The following is a 20,301-nucleotide window of genomic DNA, read 5'->3' as shown; positions in this document are numbered from 1 at the left end:
TATGCTTTTAGATATACCTTAAAATAACTACAAAAAATAAAAAACTACGCAAAAGCATGAAGAAAGGTGTCTCCCTCTGTCGTTTAAAATAAATCCTACTTCTATTAGAAACAAACAAGATATTCAAATAAAACAAATAATCTTATTATTAAAACACTACATTAAAATAACTGATGTTTTTCTACTCTATTATTATTATTATTATTATTATCCTTACGCATTTATAAATAGACGATATTTAATAAGAGTTTTCGTCGATTAAATGACACGTAAAAGAAATAGTCTTTCCCACTTTCTACCGGTTAGATTCTTACCGGATGAAATAACGTTAAAACCCTAAGCCGGCATTCAATTTATTGAGCGTGTGGATACTCTATCTGAGTGCAACGTTCATTAAGTTAATCAGTGGTTCCTGGCGTGCGCGTCCTTTGGACTAAAACCTGTCGATCTAGGAAACTGTTTTTCCCACTCGAGACAAAGTACTAATTCCATTAAATTAATTTAAATCACTTGCCAATTATTGTCTATAATTTCCTTGTAAAACGCTTTCCCGATGCAAAATTAATAAAGAGAATTAAGAATAATATTTTGCATATAAAATAATAACCAATATTCGGGATAATTAGCGATTTCTTGCACTTACTTTCTTTATTATTATTATTATTATTAAGCGAATCGAGACATAACGGAAAAGAATTCTTGCAGATTCAACGACCCGATACAAGGTTACGACCCTAAAGGTTGACCCCAATTGAGTAAAGACGTGTTTGGCCATCTGCGAGAAGAAAGGAATGACGCTTTAAAGTATTTCGATTCATTCCCAAACACGACCATTAAAAATGTATTATTCCTTCGTACGTCGCGTAACATATTAGAAAAAACACTATCTGCCATTTTTCATTCGGTATCGTATGCAGTTTGATGAGTGTTCAACCAAGTAGATGTGATAATGACCCAGAAAGCAGACGATTGATTACCAGACAACTGCCTCTAAGCATTACACTACTTTTATTAGAGTAGAAGGGAAGAAGAAGAAGCAGAAAAAAAAACCAGAAATTATAGAGATAATTAGCCGGTCGTTGTGACGTCACGTTCGGGAAAAAGAGTGGTGGAGAAATAGCTAGAGAGTGCTTCTCTTCTGCGATTCAATGACCTTTTAACAAACATCTGTATCAACATTTCCTAAATGGTGAAAGCGGTTTGGTCGAAACGACAGCTGCCGGACAACTCGGTAGATGGAAGTTATCTGCCACTAGACACTTCTCGTTCCTTAGATATCACCTCCCTTAGAGGGGTGATAATTAGCAACCAAACGGCGTTTAATATAACATGGATAGCGAAAATTCCACGTTTACCTACTTAAAAGCTCTTAAATTTACAAGCATTAACGCTCGGGGGGAAAAAACACTACCAAAACACGTACAGTAGATAGCGTTTTAAATATAATTCTAGATTATGTAATTAAATTTTCATATTTGTTATGTTACGAATAACTCATTTTCGTTTTAATCCCACCATTTCTAATTTTAACTCGCTCCTTCCTATTTTAAGATCCTTTAAAAATCTATTTATAGACTTAAAACATATATAAAAATATATTCGTTTAAATCCGAGAAAACTTTGTTGAAACTGATGTTTATTTCAGTTGCGGCATTTTTTAAACCCGATTATTAAAAAAAAAAAGTTTCGGTCAAGGGGAAACTCATAGGACAAACATCGTTGACATTGAAACGCACACTACTTACTTTGTTGTCATGGAAGAACACGTTAAGGAAGAAAAAAAAGAGCAAATTTCCTTTTCTTTGCTTCTGTCGCTAGGCCTAACGCTTTTGTCTTCAGAAAGTACATTCAACAGGTAGCGGAGTATTAACCGAGAAGGTCCAACTCGATCGATTACATAAGACGACGGCCAATTGCTGCCAATATCGACATATAAATGTGCAGTATCTAAGCAGATACGACTCGACTGCTAAGTTACCAACATATAAACGCCAACACTAACACACGATTTGACATTAAATTGCTTTGTGCCGGGGTTAATATATTTTAACGTCAACAGATGGAGCCACTTCTATTTCCTTCTCTTTTATTATTTCCTGTCTAATTTGATCCTTCAATTTTCATCGAAACTTTTACAGCTACTCGTAATTTTCTATTTACCGAAAACGCTTGCTATTTACAGGTTTTACCGTGTAAAAATACATTAATCAAATTTTTTGAATATCTTTTATTAAAAATGTACTAAAAAAACCGTTTCTAATTTTGGCACGTGGTTTATTTATAGAATGATCCGAACTTGCAAAACTCAAAAGCATCCCTGAATATTAAATAAGTCAATATGAGGAAAAGAACAACAACTTCCTACTTCTACTGCATAGGAAATAGCCTATTAAACATTTGTTTGTATATTTTATTGTAAGATTTATAAAATATTTTCAATTTCTCTCTTATATCCTTAAATGTCTGAATAATATTGACAGTATAATACATGGATTACTGTAATAACGTTTTTAAATTTAAAATTTTTTAATTGTATACGTTTATATGTCTTATTTACAGTCTTATTTAGAAAATTTTCAACCTTTATAAAGTTTAATCTCGAATTATTATTATTATATTTATCATATCTAATTATTCTTTTAACTGTGTGTTGTATATAAAAATAGACTGAATATCGTTCCGTATAAATTTTGATAAGGTTTTGGGTGTAATTTAAGACTTAAACAATGTTTTAAATATACCAAATCAAACAATTTATTCCAATTAATACAATAGAGGAAACTTTTATTAAAATTCATATCGTAACAGAGAAGCGAAAGCGCAAAGTATTACCCCTATCGGATACTTAATATGCAGATCTTCGGTGTCTGTATGGAAAGTAGCCTCACAGGCTAATAAGTACACCCAATTCTGTTTTTACATGATTTTGAGTGTGTAAAAAATAAAGTCTGTGCAAATAATATAAATTTCTTAAATTTTGCTGTTATGTAATATGCAATTATCTCTCCTCTTATTTATTATTAATAAATAAAACCCGAATTATTTTCTTTAAACACATCGTTAATTGTTTTATCGCGTTATTTTTACTGGTTTTTAAGGTCTAGAAACAATTTCTATTCTTACATACAGAAAGTAGAGAAAAACGGAAGATTGTATGAATTTATTTTTACATACAATATACAATTGTTTACAATCGAATAGTTTTGTTTCTATCAAACACTACGCAAATGATGAGACATAGGTAAACGCTCTTTAATTAAGTTATTAATAAAAGAGAGTTAAATTATAGATTTAATGTCAAAGTCGATAGTAATGTTTCGATTCAAACTAATACCGTAAGTTAGTTTCATTACGTTACAACTGAAACTTACCTGTTATTAATTACTATTTTGATGCTTCATGCTGCCGCGGTTAAAGCCGTTTTTAATAGGAAACGAATTTTTCCATCTGTTTTAAATGTCTAGGATCCAAATTCCTGTGCATACGTTTTTTTTAGAAATTAAGCATTGCTTTTTGCTGCTTTATCTAAATTGTTGTTGACCGAACTCGATACAAAGATCCATACCCAGATGTTTTACTACTTTGCTTACAAAAAATCATCTCTTTTATATTTACACAATTTTTAGAAATATTTAAATTTAACATTATTAAATTGGTAAATATAACATTTACAATAATTTTAATTCAAAGAATTTTTGAGAATTTGAAAAATGAGAGATTTCTACGGCAGCGCGAAACGTGTTCGTTCGTGGGACTTCAAAATAATGCAATTTAAATGGTTCGAATTTAAAACATTTGAATTTTGCGCGCTCGTCTGTAATTGGATTGATATTTCTCACGTGAACTGTATATGCGCAAAAACATATATACATACATACACACACTAACATCCATAAATACAAAAAAAACAACCCCTACGATTTTTTTTTTTTTTTTTTTTTTTGCATTTCTCAACGTTCTTTACGCAAGAAAACGTTTAAAAAATTAATGTTATTGGTTCTTTTAAATTGGTAATTTATTTAAACACTATAATTTATTTAAAAAGAATATAAATGAAGTTAACAACTGCAATTATATGATTCTTTGAGACCTGGTTTAATACTCCTTAGAAACGAAATGAATATCTCTTCCCTTTTTCTATTTATTTGTTATACGGTTCAGACTGAATTCTTCGAATCTTCAGGTCTCAGCTCAATTGTGACACTGGGTTTAAAGTTCAAAGTTAACTCAGTTAATAATATACTTCTTATTTTTTCGTAAAATAATTCATAGATTAAGTTATTTTAACTACATTTTAACATATAAAATATGCTCTTATCTTGACTCAATGTTTTTATAATCATATAACAATTTAATGATCCGTACTGGACTATAAAGGAAAGGGCTACATAATCTATCTTAATAACATTTTATTTTCTTTAACTATTTCATTCTAATTTTTTACAATGACATTGCGGATAAGTCAGAAATCATATTCCGATATTCTATATTCAATGTTGCCAATTCTTCTTAATAATAATTCTCACCTATTTTAATAAAATTTCCCATATTCCATGAAATCTCCCGTATTTTTCCACTTCAAATTTATCATTAAAATATAGTCACTGGCCTCTTTCTTACGACCACACAAAGTATTCAAATGAAATGAAATATTGAAGCTGTTTTTGGATATAAATTTTATTATTGTAACTTGTAACAAATTTTATTATCCTAACTCCGTGTCAGTATTCAGCGAAGGACCGCTGTTAAGACCGCCTTTAGCCGAATACTTTAATGCATCCGAACAACCCAGTATAGAGTTAGTGAGAATATTGCTCAGATATGGTGCTCGAGTCATTTTAAAGCACCAATTTCATCATCCTTTAGGAATTTTAAAAACTATTCATCGTCTCCATCTTCCAAAGGTGTATATAACCGTCTATTTATATTTAGTAACAAAAAACAAACTAAAAATAAAAATAAAATATTATAACACATGGCGCTATACACAATTTTAAAGTTTGACCGGGAAAGTTATGCAACTCATTGCTAGATTTTTTCGTGATAATTTTAAACTAAGTATCTTTTGTAGAGAGAGTAGATATAGAATAAGAAGGCGGATTATTGATTTATATTGTTTAAAATACCTGTAGATCTCAAATTCCTGTTTCAAACAGTAGAAGTTTGAGAAGTTTTGAGTGTTTTAGGAATTAAAGGTTTATGCAATCATTTTTTTTAAAAAACGAATTCAACCAGAATTGTGGTGTGCTGGTGCCAATTTGAATTAGGGGTTCATCACTTTCACTAACACATGATAACACCCATGTAAGATAAAAATTAAATTTTAACTAAACGATGTGTTGAAAAACACACTGACCGAAAGCAATTAATATACAATACAATTTTTCGAAACTTTATAAGCATCTGGTAATTTTGCGAATATTTTTCGTATTGTTATCCATTTAAATTACTTTAATTAATACTTTTCTCAAAAGATGGCAGCAAATTATAGTGCTGCGAATTGATATCGTTCCAATACAATTAGTAAAGTTTAATTTAATGCATTCTTAAATTGGACTCGTTGATATCATTCACGTTTTTATTATATATATATAAATCTATCCAGGCTATGGATAGGTTAAATTTATCATAATACAATTAATAAATAATATTTTTTGGAATATATTTAAAGCGGTAATTTAAATTAATTTTACACGCATTGCATCCAGAAAACATTTAAAGAGTATCTCTACAGATGTTCCAAATAATCTATACAATAAAACAATATATATATATATATATAATTAACCAACTTAGAAAAGTTTCTAAATTTCCGAACGAATTTATTGCTTGTTTTTAGGTAAAACATTTCACGTAATTATTTTAAAATACGTCCACACAAATAATTTTGATGCAGAAAATTTTTAGTTACAGTAAATCCTGAATTAATTGCAGAATAAAATCCATATAATTATGCTATATTATTTGTTTAAATAAATCTAACAAGCGTAGTGAGTCAGCTAATTAAAACATTTCATCAAGAGAATAAATTAAAATTTCGTTGAATATTTAATGAGACGAATGTTTAAGCTTAATTAAATATATTTAACATTTATCCAAAGAAGTATAAAAGTTTTATAAATGATGTTTTAATCAAATTTTTGAAAATATATATAAAAATTGAAACCCGTCTTGGAAATTTGAATAAAAATTGAATTATCGATCACGCATTGTAAGAATTTAAAATTAAGAAACATACAATAAATTACTACTTAAAATAACAAGTGCAGATGTTTATTTTTCGGCTCACGTGACGCACACTTTCAAGGCGCAGAATCTAAACTAAGGTGTAACAAACAAAGAGACGAACGCATATTCCTTCAAAATATTTTGGAATATATTGGCTGTGATCATTCAACATTCCTTTATTTATATATATATAAATGTAAGTACAAACTATACGACGTTAATTACGGGGGTATCGATTAAATTAAACACTTTAAACGTTTAATATATTTTAAAAATAATTATCGATTCTGTTTATTGAAATATTTTAACACGTGTAAATGAAAAAGAAACAATGGTTTAAATTTGAATTAAAAGTATACACTCCGATACACTCGCGTATATTTATGGTAAATTTCTAATTTTTTGTAGGCTAAATATTAATCTACTGTCGATACAAACCGAATTGATTAATGATAAATATGTTATTAATTCGAAAATTATATGTTTTTTAAAGTTTGTAAAGAAGTTTTAGCATTTGCAATTGAGTAATTTGGCTTTGTTCCAATATCAAAAATAGTAATGTTTTCCTGTACTCGACAGAACTTAAACTTTGCATCATCAGTTTCATTAACAGTTAGTCAAATATTGATCAAATATAAAAATAAAATGAGAAAAGATGGATTAAATGTATAATTGCATTTATATAGGTCTACTCCTCAAAGATCTCAGAGGGAACTTGCTGACTGTATTAACCGTGCTGCGCCTTTAGACGATATCAGGATTCTAGTGGCTTGTGGAGCAAAAGTAAACGAACCCGTGACCCAAGGCCTTCGTCCGTTGCACTATGCAGCTTATCAACGTTATACGGAAGCGATGAAGTTACTTTTAGTAAGAGGAGCCGATCCTAACGTAATGGATGACGCCGGTTATACACCTCTTCATCTTTGTGCAGAGAGAGGTTATTTGGATTTGATGAAACTTTTAGTAAAGCACGGTGCTAGAGTATGCTTTACCAAAGTCGAAAGTAATGATAAACCTTATGGCAATCCTCCAAGAGCCTCGCCAGCTGACGAACCTTTGAGATTAGCTATTAAAAATGGTCATTATTTGAGTGCTTATTACCTTCTACAAAATGGTGCCGATCCCAATGCTCGTTACTTTCTGGGTTCCGAGATCAATCTGATTAGTCCACTTAATCTCAGATTTCTGGAGTTACTACTCAGTCACGGATCGAATCCGGATGCCATGGATCGCACTGGATTAACTCCATTAATGAAAGCTTGTAGACATCCCGAAGGGCTCGATGCTGCTTATTTATTACTAAGTTACGGAGCGGATGTTAATGCCATGTCACCTCCTCACAACGATTCTCGAACCGTCCTTCATTACGCTGTACTGAGCGGAAATGTGAATATAGTCAAAATGGTTTTGGCACACGGTTCGGCTGTTAGATATGCACCCGATTATCACAAATCTACTCCTTTGGATTTTGCTGTTTTGACTGGAAATATCGATATTTTAAAATTACTCATTGAGGCGGGTGCCGATGTGAATTCTGGTTCCGAAGTAATTGGGTCTTCTTTACATATTGCTGTAGCCGAAAAAATAGAAAACAAACTGGAAATTATTCAATTGCTTTTGGAAAATGGCGCTAATCCTAACTCCGTGTCAGTATTCAGCGAAGGACCGCTGTTAAGACCGCCTTTAGCCGAATACTTTAATGCATCCGAACAACCCAGTATAGAGTTAGTGAGAATATTGCTCAGATATGGTGCTCGAGTCATTTTAAAGCACCAATTTCATCATCCTTTAGGAATTTTAAAAACTATTCATCGTCTCCATTTAGGATTGACACCAGAAGTACTCACATTAATACTAGAAGCTGCAGAGGAATTCAGTATTGGATCTATCCGTCGTTCTCTTATGTTATCTGACGATCACAAAGAACTGCTATTGCAACGCGCTCTTACACCTTCCAGTATGAAGCATTTAGCTCGTTTGGCAGTCAGACATATACTTATAAGTGGAAGAAACTTGCCACAAACAGTGTTACAATTACCCATACCCGAAACCTTAAAAACATATTTGTTGTTTGATCCTTAAGTTGTAGCAAATCGCAATTCTTTTTTTCGGTTTATGAACTGCTATAAAGGATTTTCTTAAAAAATAAAATTCGTTTAATAATATAAACTATTTTTTCTATCTTTCACCGAATTAAATATAAATTTAGGGTTGTCACAAGTTCAAAACCAGAAATCGGGACATTGTGGTCAAATTTTACCACAATGTCCCAATTAGATAGGCAGTAGCTACTATGGAAAATAAGTGAATAATTCTAATTAAACTAATTTTATTTAATTATAAATTATTGAACCTTCGTACTTATTTGACTTGCATATTTCAAGTAAGTTTTTGTTAGAAAACCCGGCTGCTTCCATTGTGGACATGACTATGATTAAACAAAGGTTTTTTTAGTGCCCCAAGGCAGAAAGAGTAGAAAAAAAGTAGACTAGTCCAGACAAAACCATTGATTCATCGTTAATGATTACATGAAACCATCGCACAGCATTATACAAGGCCAACAGAACACGACGCGTGCGTTAGATTACCATAAGAGTACGCCAGCAATCATTAGGACAGGTGAAATATGCACAAGACGACACCTGCCGCCTACGATTAAAAGGCTGAGCGCAACGTTGGTCTAACTCCATTTGTTTAAAACTTGATATATTATACTGTAAAAATGGTATGCGCTAATTTTTCATATTTCGCTGTTATATATTTTTCTAATCTTTTGTATTTAATACACGAAAGTATGGCACTGTTAACTCAATTTCAATATAGAAGAGGGTTACATCACTGTTGTGCTCAGCCTTTCAATTCTTATTTGACTTTTTTTTTTTAAATACAAATCGGAATATTTTCGGGTAAAAATAGACATTTCGAGACATACGGCAACCTTATATTAATTATCATATTAAACAAAGTAATGCACGTTACTAATAGGACGGATTTAAAAGGTGTGGCTTTTATCAAACGATAATTAACGTCATCTTTCCTGTGTCGTGCACTCTAAAGCGGGTTGACTGAATCCGCAAGCAAATGACCTAGGCTAGAATTATCATTTATGGAAGTCACGTAGAAAAGACCACATTCGGAATGGTGATTAATTCCGCTTAAATATTCGTGACTTAAATATGTTAATAACTTCTCTGTTAAAAATGTGTACAATAATTACAGCTTATCGTAACTACAAACTTTAAAATAAATGTTTATATACATATAAAACACACACAAACTTGGATTTTCTATCTCAGACCAATATTATAAACAGTATTTTTTAATATTATTATTATTAAAATGTTATGAAAGTCAACCTCTTTTTGATGATTCAAAAAGTTTTTAATTACAGTACTTGAAGAATAAACTATAATATTTTAGTTATATAACGCCGAAAACTATTATTACCGAGGTACAAAAAAGTAATTAATTTCATATAACTGTAAAATGCCAACATTTTATTTTTACTAAAAACTAGTTGCTGCAGTGTTATCTATTAACTGTAAATGACACATTAACTTGTTGTTGAAATGGAAAACAAAACAAGAACAGTAATTGAAGAATAGTATTTTTAATGTACCACATTCACATTGATACATGTCAGATTAGCCAACAATTTACAATTTGGAGAGGGAGTCTGTAACATTTTCAAACTTTCTGAAAATACAATTCATACCAATGGTATTTATATGAAAAAAATATATGTAGCTTTAATAAAATGATATAATACATTCTAAATTTACTTCCTAAGTGGAAACAATAACAACAAATGTATATCCATGAATTATTCCATGAAAATCACACATCATAAGAAATATCACCCACAGTTGCCCTATACCACTTTTGATTAACAAATTTTTTTTTTTTAACTCAATCCACTTACTATTTGTAACCCCTTCATCCGATAAACTATACACAATTATTATGGATGAAAAATAAACTGTCTGATTATTAAAAAAATAAACATTCCTGAGTCATATGAGCTTGTTTATTTTAAATATAGGATGACACATACGTATTTTTTTTCATTTTATAATGCTTCTTTGACAATTTCAAACGCAGGTAATGTCAAACGAAATTAAAAAGTGCTTCTATTAGAAGCTTAATAAATAAATTACATTTGTTGTTATTCTTCCAACAAAATATACGTTTAAATCTTTTTTTAAATACATTAACATATTTTTAAAATTTTTATATTACATTTCTTTCAAAAGTTACAGAATCAGAAAATAATTATTATATATATATAATTTGTTTTCTTTCAGAAGAACAGATTTGGGTGAATTTACAAATTCTCATTTTTAACAGATACATTATTTACAAACATATAGTACAAAATATATCTTCTTAAATTCTATTTCTCACATTTTATTTTTCTATCTATTCAATATCATAAATATATATTTTTAATTTTCATCAGATAATACACAAAAGGTTTTAAAGTAAAACAAATAACAATTGACTTTAAATACACTTTTGGACTTTTTCTTATGGAATAAAAATAATTTGTACAGTTTCCATTGAATTTTAATTAAACTCAGGTACAACATAATTAAAGACTAAATTATTTTATTACAATATAGAAGTGTGAGTTATAAAATTTCACAGGCATTATTTTTTTTTTGTGTGTGTGTGAATATGATAATTTATTAATGGATAACCCTAACTTTTTTATGATGAATTTTGTGTGTTGATTCATGCAAAATATCAAAATAAATTTTCAATTTTATTCTCAAAGCAAAGCGTATATGGAAATCGTGTATTTTTATTCTATGGAAATGAAGTTTAAGTCTAAAACAGAGTAAAAATGTAAGGAGTAAAAAAAATTTTAATTTTAAACAAATAAACTGAAGTTATTGAATATAGAATAAAAGTCAGAATGATCTTTAAAGAAACTTTACAAGATCTAACAGACTGGAACATTTGAAAAACTATATGCAAAAAAGGAAGGCTTTCAATGGGAATTATGGAAATTGACAATATCAAATTTCATGGCAAAGATGTGAAGTAGATGTGATGATATTATTCAAATGTAAAAAAATATCTTATATATAGAAATATATTATATAATTTTGAATGTTAACTTAAGCACCAAATCATATTTTAAAAATATTTTTAAGGCAAAAATGACGGGAATTCTACGACCCCTTTGAAGCACCATTTATTTATTTATTTTTTTTTCAAAGAAAATTATTTGAGTGTATTTCGTTTTATTTATTTTATAATATATTTATATTAAAATTAATTATCACCAATAAGCAAATTTGGTTATTTTCTTAGAAATGTTTATAATTATTTAAAATTTTTAGTAAGGTAGAATATTTTTATTTATTTATTTCTTTATAGCAATAGAAAATTCTGTAAAAAATTTCTCTCTACAGTTAATTAGTTAAATATTGTTTAAATTTCAAATGATTGTTTTGATATATTATTATTAGGGTTTCTCATTTCCCGGTCTTTTGCTTGTCCCGAAATCCCGGGATAAAAGTGAACTGTTTCCCGGGATCCCGGGAAATCCCAGGACAAAATTAATAATTTTTACAATCTACAAAATGTCATGAAATCAAATAATTTAATTATTTCTCGTTTTTTAAAGTAATTTAATACATTCTGCATCCTCCAAAATCATATTAGTAATGCTATATAAGATATTATTGAAAATTACCTTTGAATTACGTAGAAATTTTCAGAAATAGAAAAAATTTATTAAAGTTTGCTGGAAACTGCATACAGCAACGACAAAAATGCCTTTGAATTGAGTTGAAAATTTAAAAAAATGAACTTAGATCAAACTTCTAACTTAGAAAGTAATTTTTGATTTTTAAATAAAATATAATACAAAATATTGTAAATTTTTATAAGATTTTAAAAAGCAAAGATGGTCAATACTCCGACACTCAATCTGATTCTTATTTTAGTAATGAAAAGTCTTGCTACCGAAAATGCCTTTATCGATTCAATTGATGTGATTGGAATCGTATTTAATGCATTTAAGAGAAGACAAATATTGTGTTTTTTTCATCTGTATCCTGAAAAATTTCTAGTTTGTTTTCGAGATTGTAGTACTTCTTTTGTTCTCTAGTATTCTTGATTTGTCTACCTCGGCTGCATTAATAGAAAGATCATAGCCCAATAATTCGGCAGTTCATTTGTCTTTAATAATCAGGTTATGAAGAAAAACTTCATACTTGCAGACTTTGTACTCGTTTGTATCCTTGCCCAATTTGCACAACTTGGCATTACGCAGTTATTGAAGCTACTAAGCATGGTTAAAAATTAAGACAGCATAAGCACACTTATTCCAGATATTACTGGTAAAGAATTTTGAGAGTTCTGCCACAAATAAGCTACGTATTGATTATTGACCATTTGTGACCTGCCATAACGAACAAAAGTTAAAAAAACTAATAAGTAGGTTTAAAATTAATAAATACAAATGTATTCTGACAGTTTATAAGTTAATGATACTTTCTATTTGCAAAATTTCCTCAACCTTAACATAAAATAAGAAAAAAGTGAATTTTTAAAAAATTTGCGGGATTTCCCGGGATAAGAAAAATTTCCCGGGTCAAAAAAACGACCGGGATCCCAGAATCCCGTTTGAGAAACCCTAATTATTATGAAAATATATTTCTATGTAGCTTTTTTGATCTAACATTAAAATATTATTTTCTGATGGCTAAAATAAAATTAAATATTAGTGAATTAAAGCACTAATTTGATAAATTAGTTAACATTTAACATTTAATATTTCATTAACATTAACATTAAAATTTAATTCTTAATTAACATATAAGAATTTATTTCCAAAAGTTGTAATATTCATTTATCACAAAATTAAATTTTTCTTTAAAAAAAACTTTATAACTTTTCAATCTATTTTGTAAAAAATTTGGCAAAAATAACTTTTTGTAAATTTGTACATAATATAATCATCTAATATACATAATGGATATATCTAATTGAATTTTTAAATTAACTTTATCAAAATTTATAACAACATTCAATAAATCCTTTCTTTAAAACAAATTTTAAAAAACCTAAAAAAAAAATTTCCAATTAAAACTACCTCTATGATTTTATCAAACAGATCAGATTTTTACTATCAACAAAATTTATTTTATATACTAGAATAGATTTGTTCATGTTTAATTTCAGAATAATATATATATAATTTATTTTCTCCACATATCCATTAAAAATATTTTATTTTTAAAACATTTTTCATTTATCTATTTTCCTTAATATTTCTAATTTCTATATATTGTCATACTTTAAAGATGGAAAAATATTCTCACTTTACTCATACCTTTACAAGTTCTCATGTCTTCGGTGAGAACTTTTTGCAATGTACAGATAAACGTGTTACAACAGTGAAGTTAAATATGATTTCGGATATATATACAACTTTTTCTTTAGTAAACAAAGTCGTTTCAAAATATGAAACAACTTACTATTCCAGTTCATTCTTTAACCTAATAGAGCAGTTTATCTATTCAACTTTTGATATGTTTAGACACACATTATATATAAAATATGAAACATGGATTTTTATATACAATATTTATTATACGCTTCCAAAACAGATAAATGCTATATGATAAAATAAGCACATGGCCATAAATTTATCTATCTGGTGAGCTTGAACTGTTATAATTACATCTAATTTAAAACATTTTTCCATATTGTGGATTTTAATCAGGTATGATTTTGATACCAATTTCTAATTGACTTTCTAATAATAACAATAATAATAATAATAATGAATCATTACGTATGTAATAGTGTATAAGACAATTACATAAAAGCAATCCAATACCAGAAATTCCTGTAAATGACACAGGAATTCCAGCTTCAGAGAATATGAGCACCAGATTTATCTGTATTGATCCCAGCCTATAAATTAATTTATAGGATGGGATTTATAGAACAAAAATTGCTGGTAACAACGATACAACTAAACGACCAGCTAATTCTTTTCTTTTAATTCCGAAAGTTTTGCATGTTTCAAATTTCAGATTATAGTGATTATCAATAATCACTGTGAAGGAAGATTATTATTCTTGATATATGTGCAGCAATAAATTGTCAAATCTTTTTTTTTTCTGTTTACATATCAAATGAAACATCATAACTTCTCATTCTTTACACTGATACCATTTCATTCATTTATATCAAATTAAAATTGTTACATTTTGGGTAGATTCTTCCTTTTGAAATATCATATAATGATTACAGTTCTGATGCAAGATAGTCATCATTTTTCAGTGAAAGTACATCTGTAAAAAAAATAAATGAATAAATTTGTATAGCATACTAAATTTACAATATTTCATACTAATTTCAATTTACAAGAATCTTTATTTGAATTATTTTCATATATTTATGCTTATTTTTCAACATTATACTATTTATTTAAAAATGCTAAAATAAAAAACTAAAAGGTTATTCAAATACACTACTGGTCCAAATATCCAGCGAGATTGAGAGTGAAAGTGGTCCAGATTTTCTGGTTACAGGCTTAAAACATAAAATAACGACAATTTTGATCTTTACTTTCCATTTTTTTAACACTGTATGCCAACAGTCGCACCCCAGAACCGGTCATGCAATATATATATATATATATATATATGTTACGGAAACCGAAACAAAGTGGTTGCATGGTAAAGTATAGCTGCCAAATTCAAAACTAGCTGAATTTCTGGAAGCCAGATGTTTGGTCTGGTACTATTAATAATATATTTTTACCATATAATTTATTTCTATGGGGACAATAGTATATTAATCTTATAACTAAAGGCAAATATTTTTGTATTTATTTCATTATACATACCATTGATTGTAAGTCTTTTCTAGTTCAAATAAGTAAAAAATGTGCATTTTAGAATTGAGGGAAAATGATGTATTATACTGTAGCAGCTAATTAAATTTGATAAGCAATTTCTAAAATTAAAAATATAAAATCTTGTCATTTTTCATTTATTTAAAAAAAACCATTAAGAAACTGTTTTGAGATGAGAATATTTTACAAACTGACTGTCTAATCAGATCCATTTTCAAAACATACAGAATTAAAAGCACAACTTATAGTTCTTAAGTAAAATATTACCAGAAAACTATTATCTAGAATTTTCTATCTTCTAAACACAGCATTATTTGATAATCACCCATGTTTCTCATTAGTTATTTAGTTGAACAGAATTAAAAAAAAAAAAAAATTAACATGATGAAATGACAATCTATTATGTTTGTTTTATAGTTATTTTGTTATGATAACATGTGTGAGGTTCCAGACAAGGTTCTAAATCAAATTAATATTACACTACAGGAAAAAAAAAGGGAAGTTACTGTTAAATTAGAATAAAGGTTGCATAAGTTATGTGTGAGAGAGAGAGAGAGAGAGAGAGAGTGGAAAAAAACTGTAGTTGTCAAATCAAACGCAATGCAGAGATAAACGTTATAATAGATCATAGTGGAATGTCAACCTGGGGAGATGGAACTTTGACTTGAGTGCTCATAAACAATCGATCTATGTTAGAAAATCAGAAAGGGGGAAGGGCTGATGATCAGAGAGACATCATGTGCAATTGTTAAAATTCTAAATTGACAGAAAAGGAAGACAATGGAATAAATTACAAGTGCAAGGTTTATAGTTCTATCAACATCTCCTGATTAGAACAGAGTCAACAGAAAGTGTCAAATGGACTCCCTGAAACAGACCTTTCTCGTGACACAAACTGGTCTCATTTTCACATGGAGACAGGGTAGAGACCAATTGGAAAGCGAGATGAGAGACATTGAGCCAATCCGAAAGGTAGATGGAGAGGAAGAAAACTATAAAAGCTTCAGATTTCAAAGTCTGGCACACAGATCCTCAGTCTATTACCAGTATATTATAATTTGTTTGCAAGTGAACAACAGTGTCTCTGCTCACTCCATCAAGCTAGAACTTGGTAATTTGGCAGAAAACCCATTTACCTCACATGAAATACTATCCTGGGGCTGACATTGTCAACACTGATAACCTTTGCTGTTCCCAAGATGTCAGTTCAAGCTAATTTCGAACTTCTAGAACCAGTGCCCAAAGGGAAAATACCTTGTGAATTTTGCAAGCATCACTTTGTTTAATAAATGGGTTGATTGTAAGACACATGTTATCTCTGTCTCCAACACCACCGCCAACATGCGAACAGACCCTAGACTGATTCTGACAAGGAAGTAATGTTGTTTCTTCCCTTGAGTCGACAAACTCACACTGGTAGAGATTTTCCCCAATCTCTACCAGTGTCGGTGAACTCACATATGTAACTAATAAAATCAAATTAAATGCTAACATTTTGAAGATGATTTTAATCATAACCGAAAAATTAACATTTAGTTGATTACAAACGAGACTAACTAAACTACTATTACTAAAAATTTGTAAATATTTTTATGCCTGAAGATGATTTGTTCCTTAATCTTTGGAAACCAATTTGAAGATTTCATAAAATATCTGCAGTAAAATTGGATCAAATTAACACATTGTTGGTATTTAATGTTGCTGACTCTGAATACACTATGCAAATTAAAATAAAAACTTTATAAACATATAAAACTGTAATGTATAGTACCCTTTAAAAGTACAGTAAATGTTTTTAAGCTTGCATTAGTTCTAATAGCCATTTAGATGACATTTTAATTAAATCTTTATAGATACATCTTTGCGACATCATTTAACAGAAAATAAGATGGAAAGCCATAGGTTATCGGCAAATTTAACTTTGTGCTGACCAATCTCAAGTTGAGATATCTGGGTGGCTTAAAATTACTGATCTGTAATTCACAGACTTGCCAGAACTGTTGAGCAATATCCAGAGAAGAATATCAGCCATATGAATTGTCTAGCTTAACCCTAAAGAGAGCATGCATGATTCAAGTTTTAATCCTCCTTTGAATCATGCAGGAACTTAAGAAAGTATGTTAAAGAAACTGCATGTTCCTCTAACATACTTTTATCGATTCCAGAAGAGCTTATCAACAATCTGATTTTGAGTATCAAGCTCTAAGGTTAGAGCATTATCACAATGATGTACCACAAGCCCAAACATCAACCTTTGCAAATACTAGCAATATTCTACAATCTATATAAATATAAAGCATTAACATTCAAAGGTCTTATTAGGAGAGCTTTCACCCATTGTACTAATTAAGTTGCACATAAGGAAATAGCCTGTGTTAAAACTATTCAAGGGCATCATGGATATCTTGCACCTCAGAAGACCAGCTGGTTAAGATCTTCCCTTCATTCAAATGATCAGTACACCAAGATATGGAATAAAAGGTGTTACTGCCACTACCCACTACAACCATTTCTTCAACATCATAAATCATGCAATAATTAAAGATAAAGATGTGCAACTACTCTAATAAAAGGAATCCTGCTGTGTACCAATGCTTGCATAACAAAAAAGTGAACAAAATGAGCATAGAATTTATGGAATATATAAAGTGCCAGATCAAGACTTAAAGTTCAACATGCTAAAAGAATACGTAGGGAAATATCCTACTCCCTTTAGCATGACTGTGTGAACACAAGACCAATGTAAAGAAAGGGTTATGTGAACTACTGTGCTATCAACCTATGCTTCGAACCTGGAGATTGAAGTTACATTGGAATAAGCCTCTCTAATATGTCCAATATGTGGGAGTAACTTGAATTTCTAGTTGTTACAAGGATTTTAATCTATCCCAATGAAATGCCAGCATCAACTTTAAGGAGAAGCATCTCTATGGAGTGAAAATCCATTTTTAAGTTAAAGTTATGTACTTATTTTTATTTGGTTTCAATATGTTGAAAAACACATTTTTTTTTTTTATATATTCAAACAGCAACTTTTAAAAAAAATGTTTTTTGAATGTTACTCAATGATCACTCACTGCACTTGCTAGTATGATTACATCTAAATTAAAATTAATAGATCTGGAACTGAAGGAAGTCTGGGTAGCACAACTGGCAATGCATCTGCTTAATAAGCAGGAGTTGCAGTTTGAATCTTGCTCCATCTTCTCTTCTAGAACAGTGTTTTTCAACTGTCAGTCCACAAAAAAATATCAGACTATACTGAAGCTGACCCAGTTAATTATGGGTGACATTTAAATAGTAATCTAGAGTTACTCTATTGTATTTAATTTGTTAATATATAGTGTTTCTAGTTAAGCATATAGAAACTTAATAAATAATTCACAATCACATATAATTACTTGGTCCATGTAAAATTATCCACAATTTTATACTGATCCTTGATGACAAACAGGTTGAAAAAACATTTTTCTAAAATATTCTAAATTAAGTTTGTTTATTTATAATTATTAAATTTAACACAAGATGGCAATTTAACTATCTCTAATCAAAATGCATAATAGCTTAATATCTAATTAATTAAACAGCCTGCTTGTTACCTTGATAAGAATTCAGCTGTATCATCTGATTAATAACATATATTCAGCTAATTACATATGTAATTATACCCATGACAAATCACCTATGGAAAATTTCTGGGTTTTCTTGCTCAGATTCAATTCCAGTCCCCAGAGCAACAGGCTATTGTGTTTTTTACAATGGCAGTCATTGTAACTTATAATTGCAATCTTAGCTTTCTTTAAGAGATCAGAACCAGTCTATTATTCATGCCATTTAGTATTGTTTGAAAATCATTGCACTTTCCTAGTAGTCAAAGAATACAACATTCATTGTACTGTAAACAGTTTCTGACATCAAATTTATTTTTATTTATAATGTCAAAGATTTCTTCTCCAGCATTACTACATGATATAACCAAAATAATTTCTGCAACCTAATGTAAAATGGCAAAGCCATTCTTGGGACGAAGCCATTCTTGGGACTATGTCTTAGAGAGTGTGAGCAACATATGCGCAAATCTCACACTCGCACCTATTTGTAGAAACAGTCTCAGCATTTTATACACCTATCCCTTGTTTTACACGGTACTTCTTTTACACGTTTTCGCTTTTACATGGTTTAAAAAATAAATGTAGAAAATAAACTGGCTATGATCAAAAGGAACAATTTTTAACTCTAATCTACATCTATATTCCAATCCACCTTAATTATATGTTATAATTAATATTTAGGATACTAAATGAGTTTTATTTGAATCCGTCAAATAGTAACCGATAAACCGATATAGGGTACTCCCCCATATGCATGAAGTTGGATTCATTGCACAGTTTTAAACCAGAAAATTTTAATTTTTCATATTCATAAGTAACAAACGATTACATTATTTTTAATTACATTTTTTACATTACATTACACAATTACATTACATTTTTATGAATCTTTCAGATTTTATTTTTTGTTCCTTTGTACTTTGTATTTAATTAATAAAAGAATATATTTTTTTTTGCCTTTCAATATTTTTGTTTGATTTATGTACCTTTAAAAAATTGAAAAAAATTCATAATTAATAAACAACGAAATTATGCGTTTTTTGCATACTTTTCGATTTACACTGGTTTTACATTCAAAAAGATACAAATTCGATTTACACGTTTTTCTCAGGAACCTATCTTCCGTGTAAATCGAGGGATAGGTGTATTTTATTTTGACCTGATTCTTGGTCCCCTGACTACCTACAAGTCTGGTTTATTTTATGTGCACATGATTTGGACATCAAATACTCTGTGCCAAATTGCAACTCCTGACATGTTATATATCCTCTAAGGTGTGTGTCACTGTTGACAGCAGTGCGATTTTAGAGACGAGACATAGTCTCGTCAATTAGGTGGAAAAGCTTTGAAGTATCTAGTTCCATTTTATTCCACATATTTTTGTGAACAAACATTTTCAATATTTTGTTACCAGAAGAGCACGTATAGGAATTGTGTCAATATTGATTCTGGTTTAAGGTTAAAAGTAATAATTCTTCCCATATCTAGTACAGTATTTTTTAGAAATAAAAAGAGACATGATTTCTTCTGGAATATTTAGACTGAGATGTCACTAGCATAAAAATGATTGTTAAAACC

At 29.4% G+C, this 20,301-nt stretch overlaps 3 protein-coding genes across 4 annotated transcripts in view; 1 reads left to right on the top strand and 2 right to left on the bottom strand.

The window, feature by feature from the left end:
* LOC136976637 (rho guanine nucleotide exchange factor 17-like) overlaps positions 1 to 2,007 on the bottom strand; it is a 91,177-nt gene extending 89,170 nt beyond the window's left edge. Inside the window, exon 1 of the mRNA XM_067271978.1 lies at positions 1,746 to 2,007. The gene's annotated coding sequence lies outside the window, so the exon portion shown is untranslated. The remainder of the gene's footprint in view (positions 1 to 1,745) is intronic.
* Positions 2,008 to 6,302: 4,295 nt separating this feature from the next.
* LOC136976634 (ankyrin-1-like) lies at positions 6,303 to 8,397 on the top strand. Its single transcript, XM_067271975.1, has 2 exons — positions 6,303 to 6,424; positions 6,915 to 8,397. Coding segments are annotated over exons 1-2 (1,398 nt in total). The 5' UTR covers positions 6,303 to 6,422; the 3' UTR covers positions 8,311 to 8,397.
* Positions 8,398 to 13,140: 4,743 nt separating this feature from the next.
* The window catches only part of LOC136976643 (basic helix-loop-helix ARNT-like protein 2), a 132,939-nt gene continuing 125,778 nt past the window's right edge, over positions 13,141 to 20,301 (bottom strand). For both annotated transcript variants that reach the window (XM_067271990.1, XM_067271989.1), the window contains one exon: positions 13,141 to 14,546. In XM_067271990.1, the coding sequence (XP_067128091.1) occupies positions 14,500 to 14,546 (47 nt within the window). In that variant the 3' untranslated portion in view covers positions 13,141 to 14,499. The remainder of the gene's footprint in view (positions 14,547 to 20,301) is intronic.

The sequence above is a fragment of the Centruroides vittatus genome, unplaced genomic scaffold (assembly GCF_030686945.1).
Source record: "Centruroides vittatus isolate TY-2023 unplaced genomic scaffold, ASM3068694v2 contig_417, whole genome shotgun sequence".
In the NCBI taxonomy this organism is placed as follows: domain Eukaryota; kingdom Metazoa; phylum Arthropoda; class Arachnida; order Scorpiones; family Buthidae; genus Centruroides; species Centruroides vittatus.
The sequence above is the reverse complement of the archived record's forward strand: the minus strand, read 5'-3'. Positions and strand labels throughout refer to the sequence as shown.